The sequence below is a fragment of the Panthera pardus genome, unplaced genomic scaffold (assembly GCF_024362965.1).
Source record: "Panthera pardus isolate Hobbes unplaced genomic scaffold, ASM2436296v1 HiC_scaffold_22, whole genome shotgun sequence".
Taxonomy (NCBI): domain Eukaryota; kingdom Metazoa; phylum Chordata; class Mammalia; order Carnivora; family Felidae; genus Panthera; species Panthera pardus.
This window is the reverse complement of record NW_026526788.1, coordinates 32,357,751-32,380,415: the sequence shown is the minus strand read 5'-3', so window position 1 is coordinate 32,380,415 and position 22,665 is coordinate 32,357,751. Positions and strand designations below refer to the sequence as shown.

At 40.3% G+C, this 22,665-nt stretch overlaps 1 protein-coding gene across 7 annotated transcripts in view; it reads left to right on the top strand.

Annotated features, from left to right (window-relative positions):
• Positions 1 to 22,665, top strand: part of ASCC1 (activating signal cointegrator 1 complex subunit 1) — a 138,500-nt gene that overhangs the window by 58,811 nt on the left and 57,024 nt on the right. For all 7 annotated transcript variants that reach the window (XM_019444479.2, XM_053888566.1, XM_019444476.2 and 4 more), the window contains one exon: positions 18,569 to 18,705. In XM_019444479.2, the coding sequence (XP_019300024.1) occupies positions 18,569 to 18,705 (137 nt within the window). The remainder of the gene's footprint in view (positions 1 to 18,568; positions 18,706 to 22,665) is intronic.

Below are 22,665 nucleotides of genomic sequence, written 5' to 3'. Positions count from 1 at the left end.
GTATACAATGTACGTCCTTAATTCATCACCTCCAGATAATATTACACTATTTTATGTACAGTGAGGAACCTTACACTACATCATCTCTTTCTTTACTTCTGACTTTGTCTCATTGTCATTAATTTTGCTTCTCTATAGAAACAACTTCCTGTAAGATTTCTTATAGTTCAAGTCTTCTGGAAACACTTACTCTCAGCTGTTATTTGTCTGAAAAATTATTTAGGTCATCTTTTTTGAAAGATAATTTTTACTGGCTATAGGATTCTAAGTTGATAGTTTTTTTCTCTCAGCACCATAAAGACATTATTCCATAGTCTTCTGGCTTATGTAGATTCTGATAAGAAATCTGTTAAAATTCTTTGTTCCTCTATGTGTAAGATGTTTAGTTGCTTTTTTATTTTTAATTGGAAATAATTTAAAATTTATAAAAATTGGGAAAAGAAATAGTATAACAAATACTCATATGCTCTAATATGATCGATCCTTTATAAACTTTCCAATACAAGTTCCAGGGTAAGGTCAGGAATTGCATTTAGTTTTTATGTTTAACCTCTGTTCTGTTTTGAGCAATTCTCTGGTTGTAATTTTTTCCTGAATTTTCTTTTGGGGAGAATGCTTCCATTTTGTCATTTTGGCTAAGTTTCTGTCTTTTGCGTGTTTTAATAGCTTGTTATGTGTCCTGCACCTGTGAGTACTACTCTATTAAAAAGGGGGTCATACACTGTCCAGGGTTGGCACTTTAGGAAGTGTTTTTGATGTATGTTGCGTGCACTCTGTTGTTGCGTTTTGGCCGCTCTATCCCACTGGTCAGTCCTCTACAAAGCTTCTCCTTGCTTATAGTGGTAGAGTGTTTGGACCTTCTACCACGTGTGCCTTGATTTGTTTGTTGAAGTTCCCTGGGCCTTCCCTGTTCCTCCAATCTGGGATGCAGATACCGTGACCACTCCTCTTAGGGAAGGTCTTCAAGTTATGGTTTAGTTTTGTGTACTGGGAAAGTCAGTAATGCCAATTCCACCGAGTTTCTAGTCCTGTTTCTGGGTTGAGACTTGAAGACCATTCTTTGTTGCTGTAGCATTCAGGGTTAAGACTTACTGGAAAACTGGCTTGAGTTGTGCATAGACCTCCAAGAGTCTCGCCCGCCATCTACTTGGCCAATATGTTCCTCTCCCCAACCTTGCAAAGTAACCTTCGTCTCATTGTTCCTTTTGCTCTCTGGCCTTACCCTAATAGTTGCATTTCTTCCCTTGACTATTATTTGTCTTTTTTTGCTCCTTTTATCCCTCGTGCAGCAGGTTCTTTCTGGGAGAGAGAACTGATGTTCTGTATAACTCCCTGCTGGCTCTGAAGAGCTGCCTTCCTTCAGCCTCACGGGTGAAGGGCCTTTTCTAACCTCTTTTAGCTGGAGCATTTCATAGCCTTTCTGACTTTTATGTTATTGACATTTTTGAAGAATACAGTCCTTTCCAACATTCTTTTAAAAACAGAGCATTCTTGGGGCACCTAGGTAACTCAGTTGGTTGAGTGTCCGTCTCTTGATTTCGGCTCAGGTCTTTTTTTTTTTTTTTTTTTTTAATTTTTTTAACGTTTATTTATTTTTGAGAGAGAATGAGCAAGGGAGGAACAGAGAGAGAGGGAGACACAGAATCCGAGCAGACTCCAGCCTCTGAGCTGTCAGCACAGAGCCCGATGCGGGGCTCGAACCCATGAACCATGAGATCATGACCTGAGCCGAAGTCAGTTGCTTAACCGACTGAGCCACCCAGGTGCCCCTCGGCTCAGGTTTTGATCCCAGGGTTGTGGGATCAAGCCCCACCTCAGGCTCCACCCTGAGCATGGAGCCTGCTTAGGATTCTCTCTCTCTCCCTCTTCCCCTCTCTTGTACTTGCAATGTGCTTGCACTTTCTCTCTCAAATAAAAAAAATAAGCCTTAAAAACAGCATTCTTTTTGCATTTGTCCTGTGTTTCCTCATGGTTAGCTTGATGTTATACTTTTTTTTTTTAAATGTTTATTTTTGAGAGAGAGAGAGAGAGAGAGAGAGTGACCGAGCGCATCAGTGGGGGAGGGACAGAGAGAGAGGGAGACAGAATCTGAAACAGGCTCCAGGCTCTGAGCTATCAGCACAGAGCCTGATGTGGGGCTCAAACTCATTGATTGCAAGATCATGACCTGAGCCTAAGTCAGATGCCCAGCTGGCTGAGCCACCCAGGCATGCCCCTATACTTTCTCAATCAGAGTATTTGCATAGGTGATATTGTATTCTTATGAAAATATCACATTGGGGGCATAAATGTTCATCTGTTTTTCATAAGTGATGTTATATCCAGTCAAGATTTGCCCGATTTCTCCTAAGTATAATAACTATATTGTATCTCCCTTACAACTAATAAGTCTGTAGGGAGATATTCTAAGGTCATGCAGATTCCCTTCTCCTCATCAACATTTCCCCTGGACTTAGCCGCCATTGATGATTTTTACTTGATCCGGTCTTGACCATGATGATTTCAAAATGGTAATTTTCTAACTCTAGTACTTACTCTGCATTTGGTATTCAGCTTTCTACATGCTCATACAAGTGGACACCTTCCTTCTCTCTTTACTTTTAAATTTATCTATTATTGGTATGGTTTCATGAATTTCAGTTTTTTCCATGTGCTTATAATTTACTATTGTGCTTAATTATTTTGCTGCTTAAATTGTCTCAGATTTGTTTCGGGGTCCTCTCAAATCTTTTCTGGGGATGTGTCTTCCTTGGCCTGTGTGTGTGCCAAGCCATATACATGGCTGCTGTTAAGTGCCTTAATTTCTCTAAGATTTCACCACTGCTTTTTTTTTTTTTTTTTTTTGGAGGCTTTTGTAGTTCTGTTGTATTCCTTTGCCTATAATCTCTTGCCCCCAGATAACTGTAGGTCTGCTTTCTCCTGCAGCTCTCTTGCTTCATAGGCAGAATTCAGCATTACTTATGGCCTCCAGCATGTTGTCCAGACTATGCCACTGTTCCCAGCAGCACTCCAAGTCAGGCAGGACAGAAACCAGTTCTTCAGACAGCCACCTAACAAGCCAGAACACTGCAGGCTACTTTCACTGTTCCTTCAGCCCTCATGAACGAGTGGAAATTGAGTGGCTTCCTCCTGACCTGTTGTGCTCCCCTGAGGAAGGAGTCTGGCAAAGGGTGGAGAGAAAACTTGAAATTTCCTACCATTTTGAGTACAGCTTTCTCTTGGTTAGGGTTAGGCATTTGCTTGGTTGTTGCTGCTTTGTAATTAGTTTCTAGAGTTTTCCCAAAGCTACATTGGTCTGTCTTTTGTTGTTTATTTGGTATTTTCATGGGGGAATGAGGGCTTGGATTTTATTAGATGCTGTTGTGCTGATGTTGCTCCATGTTTGGATAATTTTCAGGCATTATTATTTCTTTTCCTCTTCTCCTTCTGGAACTCTGATTACATATATATTAGATCAGTTGATACTGGTACACAGGTTACTGAAGTTCTGTTCATTTTGCTTCCATACTTCCCCCCCCCCCTTTGCTTTAGTTTGGATAGTTCCTGTAGTTATGTCTTCAAGTTCACTGATTTTTTTTTTCAAGTTTCTAATCTGTTATTAATCCCATTCAATGGGATTTTCATTTTTGCTCTTATTTTTTACCTGTTGAAGTTCTGTTTCTTTTTTTTTTTTAATTTGTTTAATGTTTTATTTATTTTTGAGACAGAGACAGAGCATGAGCAGGGGAGGGGCAGAGAGAGAGGGAGACACAGAATCCGAAGCAGGGTCCAGGCTCTGAGCTGTTGGCACAGAGCCTGACGCGGGGCTTGAACTCATAAACCATGAGATCATGGCCTGAGCCGAAGTCGGATGCTTAACTGACTGAGCCACCCAGTCGCCCCCTGTTTCTTTTTTTAAAACACCCTTTTCTCAGTATCTTTAGGTTTTCCTTGAACTATTGAGCATATTTATAATAGCTATTTTAAACTCATTGTCCACCAATACCATTAGTATGATAGCATTCTAGATCTATTTCTGTGGACTGGTTTTTTACATACTTATGGGTCACATTTTTCTCCTTGCATGTAGGGTAATTTTTTATTGGATGCTAAACATTGTGAATTTACTTCATTAAGAGCAACTTTTTTTCTCTTTAGAGAGTCTTAAAATTTTGTTCAGGAAGACAGTTATTTGTGGATCAGCATAATCATTCCAAAGCTTGTTATTATTATTGTTATTATTTAAAAAATTTTTTAAATGTTTTATTCATTTTTGAATGAGAAAGAGAGCACAAGTAGGGGAGGAGCAGAGAGAGAGGGAGACACAGAATCCGAAGCAGGTCCAGGCTCTGAGCTGTCAGCACAGAGCCTGACGCGGGGCTCAGACCCACAAACTGTGAGATCATGACCTGAGCGAAGTCGGACGCTTAACCAACTGAGCTGCCCAGGTACTCCCAAAGCTTGTTTTTAAGCCCCTTAAGGACAGAATAGAGTATTCTTTACTCTAGGGCTAATTTAGCCCTAGACAGACAGAATGGTCTGTCCCCTCTGGCTGGTGAGAACTTGAGTGTTTACCTGCTCTTTGAGCTTTGGGTATTGTTTGGCTTACAGCTTCTGTTCTTGTCTTGTGGATTTCACCCTCTGCATGTGCAGATTTTTGTTCAGCCAGAGTCTCAAAGAGACTTTATGCAGATCTCTTGAGCTCCCCACTTCCCATCTTTTTTAAACTTAGCTTCCTCCTCTTTCACACTTGGCCCTTCAAATTTTATTTGCCTTGGCATTCATTTCCTGAATTCCACTTTTTGTCACTTCAACTCATTGGGATCACTGGACTCTGGGTTTCCCACTCTGTGCCACTGTCTGGAAATTGTCTCCACTCAAAAAGCCAGGATGGGGTTCAGTTTGCTTTTTTCTCCTAACGTAGGTGTCACCGTTCAGGACCATCTGTTAATCTAATGTCTAGAAACATTTGTTTTATATATTTTATTTCGTTTTTATAGTTATTGATGGCAGAAGGACAAGTGCTATGGGAGTTAATTTTCCGTGGGCTAAAGGAGATATTCTCATATATTTTGAAATTGAGATATTAACATAACATAAAATTCCCATTTTTAAAGTGCACAGTTCAGTGATATATTCACTACATTGTGCTACCATCGCCACTGTCTTAATTCCATAATATTTCCATTGCCCCCCAAAAGAAATCCCTATGCATTAAGCGTTACTCCCCATTGCCTCCTCCTCCCAAACTCTGACAACCACTCATTTACTTTCACCATGGATTTGTCTATTTTGAATATTTCATGTAAATGAAATCATATGGTACGTAGCTTTCTGTGTCTGGCATCTTTCACTTATAAAGTTTCCAAGGTTTATCCATGGTTTATCATGTAACACTACTTCATTTTTTCTGTGGCTGAAAAATAGTCCATTGTATGGGTATATACCACATTTTGTTCCTGTATTCATCACTCGAACATTTGGGTTGTTTCCACTTTTGGGCTATTATGAACAATGCTTCTAATAATTTGTAATATGATAAACAGGGCTGGGTTTACCACTATTTGTATTCACTTATTCAACATTGAGTGACATATGAAATAGCAAGTAATTGTTGAGCTCTTGCAGTGTGCTGGATAGTGTTCCTGTGTTTATTTTGTTTAATCTGCAGTCTGTCCCTGTGTGATAGGTATTAGTATTCCATTTAACTGATGAAGAAACGGAAATTTAGGGAGGGTAACTTGCCCAAGATATTGCAGTTAGCGGGTGCTGCCATCCTAAAGTAGAGTGAATGGTACAGGGTTGTGTGCGACCTAGTAACTGCTCTAATTCATATAATGCAATATAACAAATACAGGAGGTTAGTTCTGGGAGTCACTGCAGGAAATTACGTGAGTGGTGTTGAAATTGAAATTGGCTGGCTCAGTTGGTGGAACGTGTTACTCTCGATCTCAGGGTCGGGAGTTCGAGTCCCACATTAGGCATAGAGATTACTTATAAAATGTAAAAACTATATTGAAAAAATAAAGAAATTGAACATATTTGATGACTGCTTGTCTGTTAACCAGTTTCACCAGTCTTTCAGTGAGTGGTTTTTTTTTTATTTTTATTTTTTTAAGATTTTATTTTTAAGTAATCTCTGCATCCAACGTGGGGCGTGAACTGGCAACACTGAGATTTAAGAGTGTCACACGCCATTGACTAAGCCAGCCAGGTGCCCCGAGCAAGTATTTCAATGAGACCAGCCTTTACTAAAATTGGATAGTAATATACATAGTATTTGAGGATTTAGAAAAAGAATAGCAAAGCCTTCCTAGTTGTGCTTGGGTTTTTCAACTTCAAATCATCTCTTATTCCCTAATTGTTTTGGTTTTGTAAGTGAATTTTTTTAATGTTTATTTATTTATTATTTTTTCGGGAGAGAGAGAGAGTGCAAGCAGGACAGGGACAGAGAGAAGGGGACAGAGGATCCCAAGCGAGCTTTATGCTGACAACAGTGAGCCCGATGTGGGACTCAAACTCGTGAACCACAAGATTATGACCTGAGCTGAAGTCAGATGCTCAACCAACTGAGCCACTCAGGTGCCCCTCTTATTCCCTAATTGTTTAAAAAAGAAGAACTTTTGTTCATTAGGGATGTCCATCTTTCATCCTGAATCAGGATGGAAGGATCTTTTTAAAGTAATTTATTAACATTATTATCAAATATTAATATTATTTTTAAAAGGTGAATTTATCCTCCTGTGTAGCCTATGCCAAATATATCAAGTCCTTTTGGGATCTCGGGGGGGGGGGGGGGTGAAAGGTACTATGAACTATGAGTTTATTAGTTTATATTTGTACCGTATTTAGTGTATTAGTTTCTGTTGCTGCATAGTAAATTACCTCAATCTTGGCAGCTTAAAACATACCTATCTGCCATCTCACAGTCCTGTAGTAGTTCTGTAGATCAGACGACCTGGTGGGTTCAGTGGGTTTCCTGCTTAGGGTCTTACATGGCTGAGATCAAAGTGTTGGCCAAACTGGTCTTTTTTTTTTTTTTTTTTTAATGTTTATTTATTTATTTTGAGAGAGAGAGAGTGAGCAGGGGAGGGGCAGAGAGTGAGGGAGAGACAGAGAATCCCAAGCAGGATTCAGCACAGAGCCCGATATGGGGCTCAAACTCACGAACTGTGAGATCATGATCTGAGCTGAAATCAAGAGTCCAGGCACTTAACCGACTGAGCCACCCAGGCACCCCATAAGTTTATTTATTTTAAGAGAACGAGAGATCACAAGTGGGGGAAGGGCAGAGAGAGAGGGAGAAAGAGAATCCCAAGCAGGCTCTGCACTGTCAGCACAGAGCCTGATGTGTGGCTCAGTCTCATGAACCATGAGATCATGACCTGAGCCGAAATCAGTAGTTGGATGCTTAACCACCTGAGCCACCCAGATGACCCCCCAAACTGGTCTTTTATTTGGAGGCCCTGGGTAAGAATCTGTTTCCAAATGTGTTCAGGTTATTGGCAGAATTCACTTCTCTGTGGCTGTAGGCCTGAAGGCCCCATTTCCTTGACTAGCTTCTATTAAATTCCTCTTGTGTTTCAAATCTCTGACTTTTGTCATCAGAGAACCCTCTGCCTTTTTTAAGGAGCTCATGTGTATAGGTCAGGTGCATTGGGATAATCTCCCTATCTTAAGGTCAGCTGTGCCATGTAACATAGTATAATTATAGCAATGATGTCTCATCGCATCCACAAGTTCCACCCCCCAGTCAGAGGAGGAGAGGGGGTTATATGAGGCTGAGAGTCATTGAAGGCCATTCTTAGAATCCTGCCTACCACAGATATTAATTTTCATTTTTAAAAAATGTTTACTTATTTATTTTTGAGAGAGAGCCTGCGAGCAGGGGAGGGGCAGAGAGAGAGGGAGAGAGAATCCCAAGCAAGCTCCACACTGTCAGCCCAGAGCCCAACACGGCTTGAGCTCACAAACTGTGAGATCATGACCTGAGCTGAAACCAAGAGTCAGATGCTTAACCAATTGAGCCACCCAGGCCCCCCAGTTTTCCTTTTTAAACATTGTTGTGAAGGTCACATTTTAGATACAGCAGATGACCTTTCTACTCCCAGGTCTCATCCTATCCTTCCCTCACCCTTCCTTGAACTCTTCTCCCTTTCAAATACTTGGCCTCTTTTCTCTTTATTTGGTAGCATGCTCGTCCTTGACCTTACCCTTGACTCTCCAAGGAAACTGAACTTACCTTTTAGAAGAGCGTTTTCTGAAATCACCTTCTTTTGTGCTGATCAATTTATAAGAAATGTTATTTCACTACAGACATTATCATGATCATCCCTGTGCTTCAACTCTCTGAGCCTGAGTATTTAATGTAGGATTTAGCTGCTCACAGACATCAACAAGGTATTTTTCATTTGTGTGATCTGCAGATAAACTGTGCCTTATTTTTTTACTCTTTCCTCTCTTGCATTAAGATTCAAAGATGTCTCACTGTGAGTTCAAGAAGTATATTAAAACCTTGTATATCTCTCAGTCATTCTATAGCTGGTAATGCTGCTATAATTCCATTTTATCTCACAGCAGGGTCCGGTAGAAAGCACATCAGTAATGAAAAACAGTAATTCAAAACTGTGTTTGGTGGAACATTCTGAGGGCTTATAGCAACAGGGGATTTCTCAGGCTGCCTGGAGAACCTGAATAGGTTATAGCTCCAGAAACTACATAATTCTGCTCACATTGTAGTGTGAAGGCTGACACTGGGCAGAAATGACTAATGGTTCTGGGTCTCCCCTCCCCCAATTGGGATTATTTTTCTGTTTAGTGTTATTCCTCTGAAGAAAATTTATATGTAAAAGCTTTGGTATATAATTTAGGATTCTTCATATATAAGGAGAGTTGTGGGATTTGTAATTATCTTATGAACTAATTTAGGAGGGAGATGGAATAATTGTCCTTGGTAGTAAGAAAACTTGTAAATTCCTGAGTCCTCCTATGGGGTAGGAAAGTAAGAAATGTTTTACAAGATTCATATATTACACCATTTGGATGGCAACAGTTGTTATGAACAAGTAAATGTTTTTTGTTTACGAATTCATTCACTATTTATTAAATGTCTGCGATTTGCCAGGCTATGTATTATGTACTAACAATGGACTCCTACAGATGCCATACTCTGGCAGCAAAAATAGCGTTCTTATGGAAATAGTTATAGCACTGTGAGATAGGTGCCATTAGAAGGGACTGCAGTGGGTACCCACGGAAGAGGTTCTCCAGTGGATGAAAAAGGTTTAATGAGGGAGGCAGAGTCTTGAAGGAAGAGCAAAAGTTTATGCCAGGTTGGCAAATGGGGGATGAGCATTCTGGGCAGAGGAAATGGCACTTGCAAGGTATGGCAGCATTCTAGTCTGCTGTTTTCTGGGGAGAGTGAGGAGTTTTTTAAGATTGGAATCTAGAAAGTGGGTAGGGTAGGGAAGAGTGGGAAGGTAAATGGTATACAGGTGGTAAAAGATCTTGTGGGGGGTTAAGGATTTGAGGTATATCTTATAGTCAGGAACTAGTAAAGAATTTAAGTAGGGATCATGTGATTAACTTAGCATTGTAGAAAAATAATTCTGAAGGCAGTGTGGAGAATGGATTGAGAGTTAAGGAGTGGGGTACCAAAGGCAGCTAGCAGTCAGAATCTACTGATGTAGTCTGTTGGAAAAAAAGAGACTAGATCGCTGGTGTATTCAGGAGGGGACATATTCAAGAAATGTTTCAGAAGTCTTCTCTAAAGTGGGGATAACAATAGCACCTATCTTACTGTTGACATGAAGAGTAAATAAGTCAATAAATTAAGGTGTTTAAGCTATATGCAGAGCATGGCACCTAGCTAGTACTGTGTAAATGTTAGCTCTTTTTGTAATAATACCACGGATGACAGTATGGGAGATGAAGGAAAGCATGGCATCAGGAAGAAGCAAAGGGTCTGCCTTGAAGAGGTGGTGTACTGTTAATCCATTACTAATGTGTGAGTGATCGGTGTCTTTCTTTGGGAATAAATATAGGTTGGTAGATGGATTGTTAATTAGTGCTTACACCTTACTTATGGAGGAATAGTTAAGCTTTAAGAAAAGTAGGTTTGACTCTTCATTGTGCTCGTCAAAGACAAAAGGGATCCATTCTTTAGTGAAGGGGAGATGCTCTTTGCTCCTTTTTAATGGGGAAGAGTATTTAGTGCATTCTTTTTTTTCTGGTCAGCGTAAAATCTGATGTTTCAATATTTGTCCTTTGTTTTGCTTTTTTTTTTTTAAATTTCTTTTTAATGTTTATTTATTTTTGAGACAGAGACAGAGCATGAACGGAGGAGGGTCAGAGAGAGAGGGAGACACAGAATCTGAGGCAGGGTCCAGGCTCTGAGCTGTCAGCACAGAGCCTGACGCGGGGCTCGAACTCACAGACCGTGAGATCATGACCTGAGCCGAAGTCAGATGCTTAACCGACTGAGCCACCCAGGCGCCCCTGTTTTGCTTTTTAAGTTTATTTGAGAGAGAGAGAGAGAGAGAGAGAGAGAGAGAGAGAGCGCGCACAAGAGGGGCAGAGAGAGAGGGAGAAAGAGAGAATCCCAAGCAGGCTCCGTACTGTCAGTGTGAGAAGCCCCATGTGGGGCTCGAACTCATGAACCCACAAGATTATGACCCGCGCTGAAATCAAGATCGGATGCTTAACTGACTGAGCCACCCAGGCACCCCTGTCCTTTGTTTTTAAGAATTTCCACTTTTCCTGTAATTACATCTGGACAGAATTTATAAGCCACAAGAATTCAAACTCTTTTCTGAAACTTATTCAACTGAAGATACTTTAGTATCTGAAGATATTAATACTGAAGATATTAATAACATATAGAGACTCTCAAAGTCAGCGTTTGTGAACATTCTTACATAGAAATGACTTAGCAGAGCCTAATTTAGCTCTTGATGGTGCTTTGTAAACGAGAGCAAAGATGGCATTTGTTTAGAGTGGTAAATGGTCACATAAGAAGCAGGAAGAAGGGGGAGCCTGTATTTATTCCATACTGCTATGTACCAGATTTCTTTTAATCCTCAGAACAACTTTGAGAGGAAAATGTTGTCTTTTTTGTAGATAATGAAGTTGGGTTTCAGAATGATTGAGTCACACTGCTGATAGGTGGCAGAATTAGAATTTGAACGTAGGCCTGTGTGGTTGCAAAGACTAATTAATGTTCTTTTCACCAGTCTGCCTTGTTTGAATAACTTTCCGACGTGAATGAGATTTGTGTCACCTGCCCAGAAGTGATTTTATGGGATTTGGCCATTAAAAAAAGAAAGAAAATATAATGAGCACAGGGAAGGCTTCCATGTTTATTTCCTCTTTTTCTTTGCATGGAATATCAAGAAGTGAATCGGTGGATCCCTCACAAATCCTATTTTGTACTTAATTATAGGTTTTGTGGGAGCACGTAAAAAATTCTTAATACCTTTGACGTAGAGGTAAATGAGGCATCTCCTTTATGTTACAGAGGAGGAAACCGAGGTCAGAAGTTAAACGGCTTGCCTAATTACAGCTGGTTTGTAACAGAGTTGGAATTAGGACCCTAGACTCTGTATTCTGGGTTAAAGGCCTTAGCTAAAGCACAAACCTTTGTTATGCCTGGAGCTCCTAGAAGATGATATATGTGAATTTAATTGAGGATTTGTTTGTTTGTTTGTTTATGTCTCTGGCTCTCAGCATGTACTGTCAAGGCAAGTGCTTCTGGGTGGTACAGGTTTGGGTTAGATTCATAGGTGTTCTTTTCTTAACTCACATGTAACGGCCCGGAGGCTTCCCTTCTGCTTGCTGACGGCTCTGCCAGATGCACCTGATTATATCCCATCTGCGTGGAGAGGATGATTGAGTTCTACCTAGGGCTTTAAGGAAGCAGAGAGAGTGAATGCTCCATGGTGATCTAATCCATACTTCTCTCTACTGGCCTTTTCCCCAAGCTTGACATTTTTAGATTTCACTATTCTTTATTACTTGTTCATGCTGATAGCATTGCCAGCATTTCTGCCGCAGTGGAGCCCAGGTGCTGGATTAAAAATGCAATCAATGAAGGGCCTGTGATGGTGTGGTGATGGCTAATGGTAGATCATGGAGTTGCAGTTTGAATGAGAGGGTTAAGGTCTTGCACCTGGGACTGCTCAGTAAGACTGTGACTTTGAACTCTGAACTGTGGGTTAGGACTGCACATACGCTTTCTGTGGAGGTAGTTTGTGCATCATTTTCTCCTTGGATGAGACCTTATCTAACAAATAAAGAAACTGAGGCTTATGGTATGGCTTAGCCATAAGAAACACTTTTTTTTCCCCTTCAATCTAGGCACACCTGCCCTAGGGAATTCTGTTACTTCACCCTTTGCTTATTCTTGTTGGGTGGAAAGTCACCACCATTAGAACTTTCAGGCGCCAGCTTGGTTGTCCAACCTAATGGAATAAAATAGTTCTAGCTCTGAGTAATGGTGAACTTGGAGCAGGGCCCAGTGTAATTAAAACCCCTGGAGTACAGAATTTGATGTTGGTCTTTGTTCATTTCAGTGAAGACGCTTGTGGCTGGGAATATGATGTATTCTGAGCAAAGAAAAATAATGGCTCTAGAGGATTATGTCACTGCCTTGAAGATTGGTTCCACATTAATTTAATTTTTTAAAGTTTATTTATTTATCTTGAGAGAGGGAACATGTGCATTGGGGGAGGGGCAGAGAGAGAGGAAGAGAGAGAATCCCAAGCAGGCTCTGTGCTGTCAGCACAGAGCCCTCTGTGGGGCTCAATCCCACAAACTGTGAGATCATGACCTGAGCCAAAAATCAAGACTTAACTGACTGCTTCACTAACTGAGCCACCCAGGGGCCTCTCATTCCACATTAAATTTAGATAATTCAGTAAGAGAAAAGGTTTTCTCAATAGATGGCATTGCTACAATTCAGGGAGTTTCTTCATTTATTGAAAGACTGTCCAATAGGATTACATATACATTATATAATCTCCCATACGGTTAAAGACTGAAGGCTTATGACTCAGAGTTCTCCAAAAGAGTTCATATCATGTGGCCTTTAGGTATTCCATCTATTCTTTTTCCTGCTCTTTTGTGTTCTCAATGGTCGTGTCCCCCCCCCCCCTTCCCCCGGTATTCAGTGTTGTCTTGGCAAGCAAACTTAGGTTGATTGAAGTGATAGGCTCTCAGAGAGTAAGGTAAAGAAAGAAAAGTTCTAGAGCTTCCTTCTGCTAGGTACTAAGATAAAAAATTTGTGTTATTTTCTTTATTTAAACAATTTTTTTTAATGTTTGTTTATTTTTGAAGGAGAGAGTGAGAGAGAGACAGAACATGAGTGGGGGAGGAGCAGAGAGAGGGGGAGACACAGAATCCAAAGTGGGCTCCTGGCTCCGAGCTGTCAGCACAGAGTCCGACGTGGGGTTTGAACTGACGAGCTGGTGAGATCATGACCTGAGCTGAAGTCGGACGCTTAACCAACTGAGCCACCCAGGTTCCCCAGTTTGTGCTGTTTTAAACTGTCAAGTTGGTAGTAATTTGTTACAGCAGCAATAGGATATTAATAATTTTAAACTCACAGAAAGGTTGGAAGACTAAGGACACTACCCTTTACTCATTTTCACCCGTAGTTAATATTTTACTCTATTTTAGTTTTATCATTCTCTCTCTCTTTTTTTTTTTTTTCTTTCTTTTTGAACTACTTTAGAGTGCATTGCAGATGTCATGGCCCTTTAACCCAGCAATCTGTGAGCAGTTCAGTTTCCCCATGTCCTTACCAACACTTGCTATTGTCTGTTTTTTTTTTTTTTTAATGTTTATTTATTTCTGAGAGAGAGAGAGAGACAGAGCATGAGCAGGGGAGGGGCAGAGAGAGAGGGAGACACAGAATCTGAAGCAGACTCCAGACGCTGGGCTATCAGCACAGAGCCCGATGTGGGGCTGGAACTCACGAACCATGAGATCATGACCTGAGCCGAGGTTGGATGCTTAACTGACTGAGCCACCCAGGAGCCCCCTCATTTTGGTTTTGATGTGCATTTCCATGATGACTAATGATACTGAACATCTTTTCACACGTTTTTTAGTCATTAGTATATCTTCTTTGGTGAAATGTCTATTCAGATTCTTTGCTCATTTTTAAGTGGGATTATTTATCTTTTTATTATGGAATTTTAAGAATTTTTAATATATTTATATTTATCAAATATATGATTTGTAAATATTTTTCTCCAAGATATTTTTCTCTGTTTCTTGTCTTTTCATTTTTTTCTTATTTTTTATTTATTTTGAGAGAGAACACAAGAAGGAAAGGGCAGAGAGAAAGGGCTCTGCACTGTCAGCGCAGAGCCTGATGTGGGCCTCAAACCCATGAACCGCGAGATCACGACCTAAGCCAAAACCAGGAATCAGACACTTAATTGACTGAGCCACCCAGGTGCCCCTTGTCTTTTAATATTCTTTTTTTTTTTAAGTTTTTTTTTTAATGTTTATTCATTTTTTTGAGAGAGAGAGAGAGAAAGAGAGAGAGAGACAGTGCAAGCAGGGGAGGAGCAGAGAGAGAGGGAGACACAGAATCTGAAGCAGGGTCCAGGCTCTGAGCTGTGAGCACGGAGCCCAATGTGGGGCTCGAACCCACAAACTGAGATCATGACCTGAGCCGAAGTCGGACGCTCAACTGACTGAGCCAGCCAGGCTCCCCTCTTTTAATTTTCTTAATGGAGTCTTTTGAAGTATGAGTTTTTGATTCTGATCAAGTCATCCTTTTTTTCTTTTATAGATCATGCTTTTATGGTGTCATATCAAGAAAAGGCAAATATTAATATCAATTTTCAGAGAATTATGGGATTTGCGCTATTAGTTTAATGATGAAATCCATTTATTGTGTGAGCTTTGTTGAAATGTGTAAGGATTTGCCTTTGAGTGATGATCGTATTGTCCCAGCCTCTTCTGGGTAGCTGTTACTAGTGAGGCAATATAATATTCATAAAAAGTGCAGGCCTGACTGCTTGGGTTTGAATTTTGACTTCATCCCTTACTAGCAGTGTTGCTTTGGGAAAGTGACTTTATTTCTTTGTCTCAGTTTCCTCATCTGTAAAATGGGGATAATACATCTTTCCTCATAGGGTGTTTGTCTATGTAAAGTGCATAGGAAATGCCTGGAAGAGAGTAAGGGCTAAAAAAATATTAGCTCTTATTGCTAAGGGAGCAGTTCTCAACTGTAGTTTGGGATGGAGTTGTGCATATTGGAATCTTTTGAGGGGCTTTTTAACACTTCGCATGCCTTTCTAAAATGACAGGTTCTGCCAAAGGTTAGAGCAGCTGGGGTGACAAATACTGCACTTTGCCTTCCTTGACACATTCAAAGCTGATTGTTCCTTAAAATCACTTTCATTAAATGAGGCAATTTGGGTTGATGTGTAGAATCACAAAACTCTTCATCAGATATAAAAATAGCTCAAGCTCCATTAACACTTACAAAATGAATAATCCATTAACTCCTGTTGCCAAGGCAAAAATTAGGCAGTCTTTGGCAAACCAAGAACAGAATGTAAGCTGTGTTTGAGAAATACATTTCTCTGCCTTTGGGATGGTTTATTTGTCCAAGGATTAGAATATGGGCCCAGAACTTGCAATTCAAAAATAGAATTATAGCTTTGCTCTTGTTGGAGGAGAAGATTCTCAACTCTTTTCCTTGTCTTCATTTGCAGAATGAATGTAATAAAACTTGAGACCTACTTACCTTCAAAAGGGATTCATGGTCTGGTATAGGACTAGTATCAGGATATATAAAGAATTCCATAACTCAACAATAAGAAGACAGAAAATGGGCAAAGAATTTGCATAGACATTTCTCCAGAAGAGATGTCCAACAAAGATATGAAAAGACGATCAACGTCATAGGTGAACAAGGAAAATGCAAATCAAAATTACAGTGAGATACCATCTCATACCCACCAGGATGGCTGTAATAAAGATTTTTTTTTTGAGAGAAAGAGAGCACGTGCACACGCGCACACAAGCATGGGAAGGGCAGAGGGAGAGAGAGAATCTGAAGCAGGCTCCATGCCCAGCACAGAGCCCAATGTGGGGCTTGATCTCACAATTGTGAGCTCATGACCTGAATGGAAATCAAGAGTCAGATGCTTAACCAACTGAACCACCCCAGGCACCCCTAAAAGGAAAGTAGTAAGTGTTGGCAAAGGTGGAGAGAAATAGGTACCGTTGTACAGTAATGCTAAGAATGTAAAATGACTCAGCTGTTGTAGAAATCAGTTTGGTGGTTCCTCAAAAAATTAAGCATAGAATTACCACATGACCCACCAGTTCCACTCTTAGGTATATACCCAAAAGAATTGAAAACATGGTGGCACAGAAACTTGTACATGAATGTTATAGCAGCATTATTTATAATATCTGTAAGATGGAAACGACGCAAACGGCCATCAAGGGATGAATGAATAAACCAGTTATTTTATATATACAATGGAATATTATTCAGCCATAAAAAGGAATGAACTACCAATACGTGGTACAACTTGGATGAGCTTTGAGTACTTGCTAAGTGAAAGAAGCCAGACATGAAAGTCATATATATTATATGATTCCTTTTATATGCTATATCCAGAATAGGCAAATCAAAAGAGACAGAAAGCAAATTAGAGGTTATCAGGGGATGAATGATGGAGATCGGGAAGTGATTCTTTAATGATTATAGAATGTTTTTATGGGGTGAAAAAAGTTTTGAAAGTAAAGAGAGCTGATGGTTGCATAACATTGTGAATACAGTAAATATCACTGACTTTTACACTTTAAGTTCATTTGTTTTGGAAGAGAGAGCATGAGCAGGGGAGGGGCAGAGACAGAGAGGAAGAGAGAGAATCCCAAACAGGTTCTGTGCTGTCAGCCTGAAGCCTGATGTGGGGCTCAAACTCAGGAACTGTTGAGATTGTGACCTGAGCTGAAATCAAGAGTTGGACGGTGAACCGACTGAGCCACCCAGGTGCTCCTCACGTCATTTTTTTTTAAAGGAAGATATAGGAGCATATTTACTATTTTTGCTACCCAGAGACAAATGTTTTATTTGAAGTGCAGGGAATGATGAATGACACAAAAGGATAGCTATATTTGATGTGGCAACTCCAGTGTCTAGATATTTCTCCAGATTCATTTTTCACTCATCTCTTTGCTTGGGAGAATTTATTCTTAATACATAGTATTTTACCTGGAAATACTACAGTGTCTGCTAAGATAGAAGCAACATTTTTTATAAAGAGTATATTGTTCTTTGGGGAATCCCATAAAAGGCCTGGTTGCTCTGGGCCTCACAAAGCTGATAAAGGAGCAAAAGATATTCTGAGAGCCTACGTTTAGATGGCATTCTGTTTTTCCTGGGCATGCCATTATATCAGGCTGTCAGTTCCTTTTTTACAAAACAATTTTTCTTGAGGGGAATTTCACATAACACAAAATTAGCCATTTTAAAGTGAATGATTGAATGGCATTTAGTGCGTTTACAGAGTTGTGCATCTACCAGCTCCATATTATTCGGAAACATTTTCATCACCCCAAGAGGAAATTCTGTATCCATTAAATACATCCTTGCCAGCATTTGTTATTTTCTACTTTTTTGATTATAGCCAGCCTACTGGGTATGAAATGGTATCTTATGGTTTTGATTTGCATTCCCCTAATGACTCATGAAGTTACCATCTTTATGTGCTTGTTAGCCATTTGTATTTCTTCTTTGGAAAAATGACTACTTAAGTTCATTTTCTATTTTAAAAATTGGGGTTTTTTTTTAGTTGTGTTCTTTATATATTATAGATATATACCCTCATCAGATACATGGTTTGCAAATATTTCTGTCACTCTGTAGGTTGTCTTTTTACTTCCTTGATAGTGTCTTTTGATACACAAAAGTTTTTAATTTAGGTGAAGTCTCATTTGTCTATTTCTTTCTTTTGTTGCCCATACCATTGATGTCATATCTAACAATCCATTGCCAAGTCCAAGGTCATTAAGATTTTCCCCTAAGAAAACTCTTTCTTCTAAGGGTTTTATAATTTTAGCTTTTATATTTAGATCATTGATCCATTTTGATGTAATTTTTGTATATGGTAGAGGTTTGGGTCCAACTTCATTTGTTTGCATGTGGTTATTGAGTTGTTCCAGCACCATTTGTTGATGAGGCTCTTCTTTCTCCATTAAATTGACTTGGCACCTGGTTGAAAATCTGTTGGTCATAGATGCATGGGCTTATCTCTGGACTCTAAATTGTATTCCTGCAATTTACTTTTTTTTTTTTTAATGTTTATTTATTTTTGAGAGCGAGAGATACAGAGCACAAGCTGGGGAGGGGCAGAGAGAGCCAGCGACACAGAATCCAAAGCAGGCTCCAGGCTCCCAGCTGTCAGCACAGAGCCTGATGCAGTGCTTGAACCCACGAGCTGCAAGATCATGACCTGAGCCGAAGTCGGACGCTTAACCTACTGAGCTGCCCAGGCACCCCTCCTGCCATTTACTTTTATGTGGGCTGAGTTTCTTATTTTTCTCCCTTTGATAACAGGATCATGGGGTTGATAGCACCATTTTCCAGAATCCCAGAAAGCTTCACCTAACTATTGGAATGTTGGTACTTTTGAGTGAGCAAGAGATCCAGCAGACGTGTGAGATGCTACAGCAGTGTAAAGAGGAATTCATTGAGTGAGTAATCTACAGGAATGGGGAAGGGTGGTCACCTCGTACTGGCTTCTTTTTGGTGTCACAGACTTGTTTTTGCACTAGGGAGCTGAGTCACATGGCAGCAAGATTTGTCGACTCACCCAGTTGTTAACACTTAACCATTGGAACGTTGTCTGAAAAGCTTAAAATGGATTTAAAGCATGTATTTACAAAATTTTATGGAAAGACTCTACCTTAAATTTTACTTGGTCAGTAGGCAAATTTTGTTCTTAATAGGACATCCCAGGGGTGCCTGGGTGGCTCAGTCGGTTAAGCATCCGACTTCAGCTCAGGTCACGATCTCACGGTCCGTGAGTTCGAGCCCCGCGTCGGGCTCTGGGCTGATGGCTCAGAGCCTGGAGCCTGCTTCCCATTCTGTGTCTCCCTCTCTCTCTGCCCCTCCCCCATTCATGCTCTGTCTCTCTCTCTCTCAAAAATAAATAAACGTTAAAAAAAAAAAATTAAAAAAAAAAAATAGGATATCCCATTATTTTCTCCAAAAGGAAATTCTCTTCATTATCTGTTGAACAGGATAGACTACTGTATTCATTTTTTGTGTGTGCTGCAGAACACATTACTACAAGCTTGGTGCTTAGAACCATGCAAATTTATTATCTTCAAGTTTTTTGGGGTAGATGTCTGACATGGCTTTCACTGGGTTAAAATCAAAGTGTCCGCGAGGCTGTGTTCCTTTCTGGGGGCTCAGGGGAGGAGTTCATTTGCTTGCGCTTCACGCCCATCTCCTAGAGGTCACTCCCATCCTTTGGCTAGTGACCAAATCCTCTGTCTTCATCATCTTCATCATCTTCATCATCTTCATCACTAGCTGCACTGCATCTCTCCGACCCTTCTGTTACTGCTTCTCTATCTCTGGCCGTAGTAGGGACAGGTTCACTGCTTTTAAGGACGCGTGAATTTGACTGAACACACCCAGATAATTCAGGATAATCATCCTGTCTAAAACTCCTTAACCTTGATCGCATCTGCAAAAGTCTGTCTGCCATGTAAGGTAGCGTATTTACAAATTCCAGAGAATAAGACATGAGCATCTCTGGAGGGCCATTATTCTGTTACCACAGTAACTCAAACATGACATAAATAACATGATTCCCTACTGAGGTGTTTATTGTATTTCAGAAATGCACTTTAATTTTCTTTTTTAAATACAGGTAGTATTGTTTGAGTCGGTAAGGATACCAAAAACTGTCCAAGCAGTCTGTTTTGGCTCGGGGAAAGCATTGCTATTCTGGGGGTAGAGTTCTTTTTACTATAAAATGTTAATTTACATGTACATCTGACCTAACAGCTTTATTTTAAAGAATCATCTCTTCCCTACCCTTTACTCCTTTTACTTAAGACTGACGAAGAGTAAGAGAAATTTGAAAACTAAATAACTTGAAGAGCTTTTTTGGTCACTTATAATATTCAGGTCCCATACTATTTTTTTTTAATTAAAAAAAATTTTTTTTTAACGTTTATTTATTTTTGAGACAGAGACAGAGCATGAACGGGGGAGGGTCAGAGAGAGAGGGAGACACAGAATCTGAAACAGGCTCCAGGCTCTGAGCTGTCAGCACAGAGCCTGATGCGGGGCTCAAACTCACAGACCGCAAGATCATGACCTGAGCCGAAGTCGGACACTTAACCGACTGAGCCACCCAGGCACCCCAATTTTTTTTAACTTTTATTTACTTTTGAGAGAGAGAGAGAGAGAGAAAAAGACACAGAGTGCAAGCGAGTGAGGGGCAGAGAGAGAGAGGGAGACACAGAATCCGAAGCAGGCTCCAGGCTCCGTGCTGTCGACACAGAGCCTGGCCACGGGGCTCAAATTCCTGAACCATGAGATCATGACCTGAGCCGAAGTCAGACGCCTAACTGAGCCACCCAGTCGCCCCTAGGTCCCATACTATTTTTTTTTTTTTTTTAATTTTTTTTTTAAACGTTTATTTATTTTTGAGACAGAGAGAGACAGAGCATGAACAGGGGAGGGTCAGAGAGAGGGAGACACAGAATCCGAAACAGGCTCCAGGCTCTGAGCTGTCAGCACAGAGCCCGACGCGGGGCTTGAACTCACGGACCGCGAGATCATGACCTGAGCTGAAGTCGGCGGCTTAACCGACTGAGCCACCCAGGCGCCCCCCATACTATTTTTTTAATGTTTTCTTATTTATTTTTGAGAGACAGAGATTGATAGAGAGAGAGGGAGAGAGCAAGTAAGGAGCAGAGAGAGGGGGAGAGAGAGAATCCCAAGCAGACTCTGCACTGTTAGTGTGGAGCTCTATGCAGCGCTTAAACTCATGAACCGTGAGATCATGACCTGAGCCGAAATCAAGAGTGGAATGCTCAACAGACTGAGCCCCCCAGGCGCCCCCCCCCATACTATTTTGATATGGCCTTGTAGAAGTGGGTTACCTAGTTCATTGCGTAAGGCAAGGTAAAAGGGTTACGTTTTCTTATATATGCTGTAAATAAAACTATGTAATAGGGTGACTTGTTTGTGGGCCATTTCTTCTTTTACAGTTTTGAAGACAAGGTATTTTTCTTGAGCAAAATCATAAGCTGACTGGGTTTGCAGTCTGCAAAGAATACTTCTTTGTCTTGATCTTTGCTCACTGATGGACCTAACTGTTCTCTCTCCATCTTAACCTAACATTCAAAATCATTGTTTGTAATTAGATATTTGCAATTTCCTTGCATACGATACAACTTTATGCTTTACCTTACAAAGCAGAGCAATTTTATCTGGTTTAGGAATTAGTCCTGATACTTTAACTTATTTCCAGATCATGTTTTGCCAAACGAAACGGAAAGCGGCTGCGCTTTCTTGGCTGCCATGAGGGTAATCCTGCTAAGAAAAATTTAAAGGTAGATAAATTATTTGTTTAGGGAAGTGTTTGTTTTCTTATCTGTGAAAATCAGGCCACAGGTTTTTAATCACTGAAGCTTTATCCTGAGCTATGTGAGGATTTAGCTGAGTTCTTCCCTTTTATGTCTCCTGGTGCCTTTTGTGACTAAATGCCAAATCTGAGCCCTTTAAGCATGTCAGGGTTGGTGTGCATAGGAAATGAAGAGCAGCCTTAATAGTTCCTAAGAATTTTTGACATGACAGGATGAAAACAGTAATTGTAGTTTTTCAAATTCAGCAAAGCTTTTGAAATAGGACAGAGTTACACTGCCAAAAATCTGCAGTGCAGGCAAAAATTTTTTTGAAGAGGCTTTTTTCAAAAAGCTGAAAAGATTTGAAACCAGCTAGTAAAGCAACCCCTCCCCCCGCCAGCCCTCTTCTCCTACTTTCTCCTCTGCCACACATACTTGTTTAAAAAGCACATAGTGCAAAATTAACTTATTTCTGAGGAGAATGAGACTCAGAATTGGCTGTTTAGGTTGGTTAGAAGTGCCTTGTTTCCCTAACAAGGGAAAAATGTCTCCTAAAAATACATACATATAGCCACACACACACTTACAGCCCTGGTGAGTAGAATTCTCATTTAACTTTTTTATTCATACTCTTTGATCTTAGCTTTTGTACTTGATGTACTTAGATTGTCAGCAAATAGTGGCTTTTCTTTTTTTTTGAAATGTTTGTTTATTTCTTTTGAGATGGGGGAGGGGCAGAAAGGGGGGGGAGAGAGAGAATCCAAATCAGGTCCCATGCTGTCAGCACAGAGCCTCACAGGGGGCTGGATCTCCTGGGGTTCAATCTCCTGAACCCTGACTTCATGACCTGAGAATAGTGGCATTTCTAACCTGGGCCTTTTATGATGTAAAGATCCCAAATTAAAATATAAGAAGGGAAAACTGAAATTGATAGACTAATAAATAACATGCTGTGGTTTAATTTGATGGCTTTTTAAAATTGAGAGATTAAATCTACATGGCTAGATTGGGATTTAATTAAAACTGTGGTGCTAAATAGATATTTTAAAGAAATAGTTGAATATT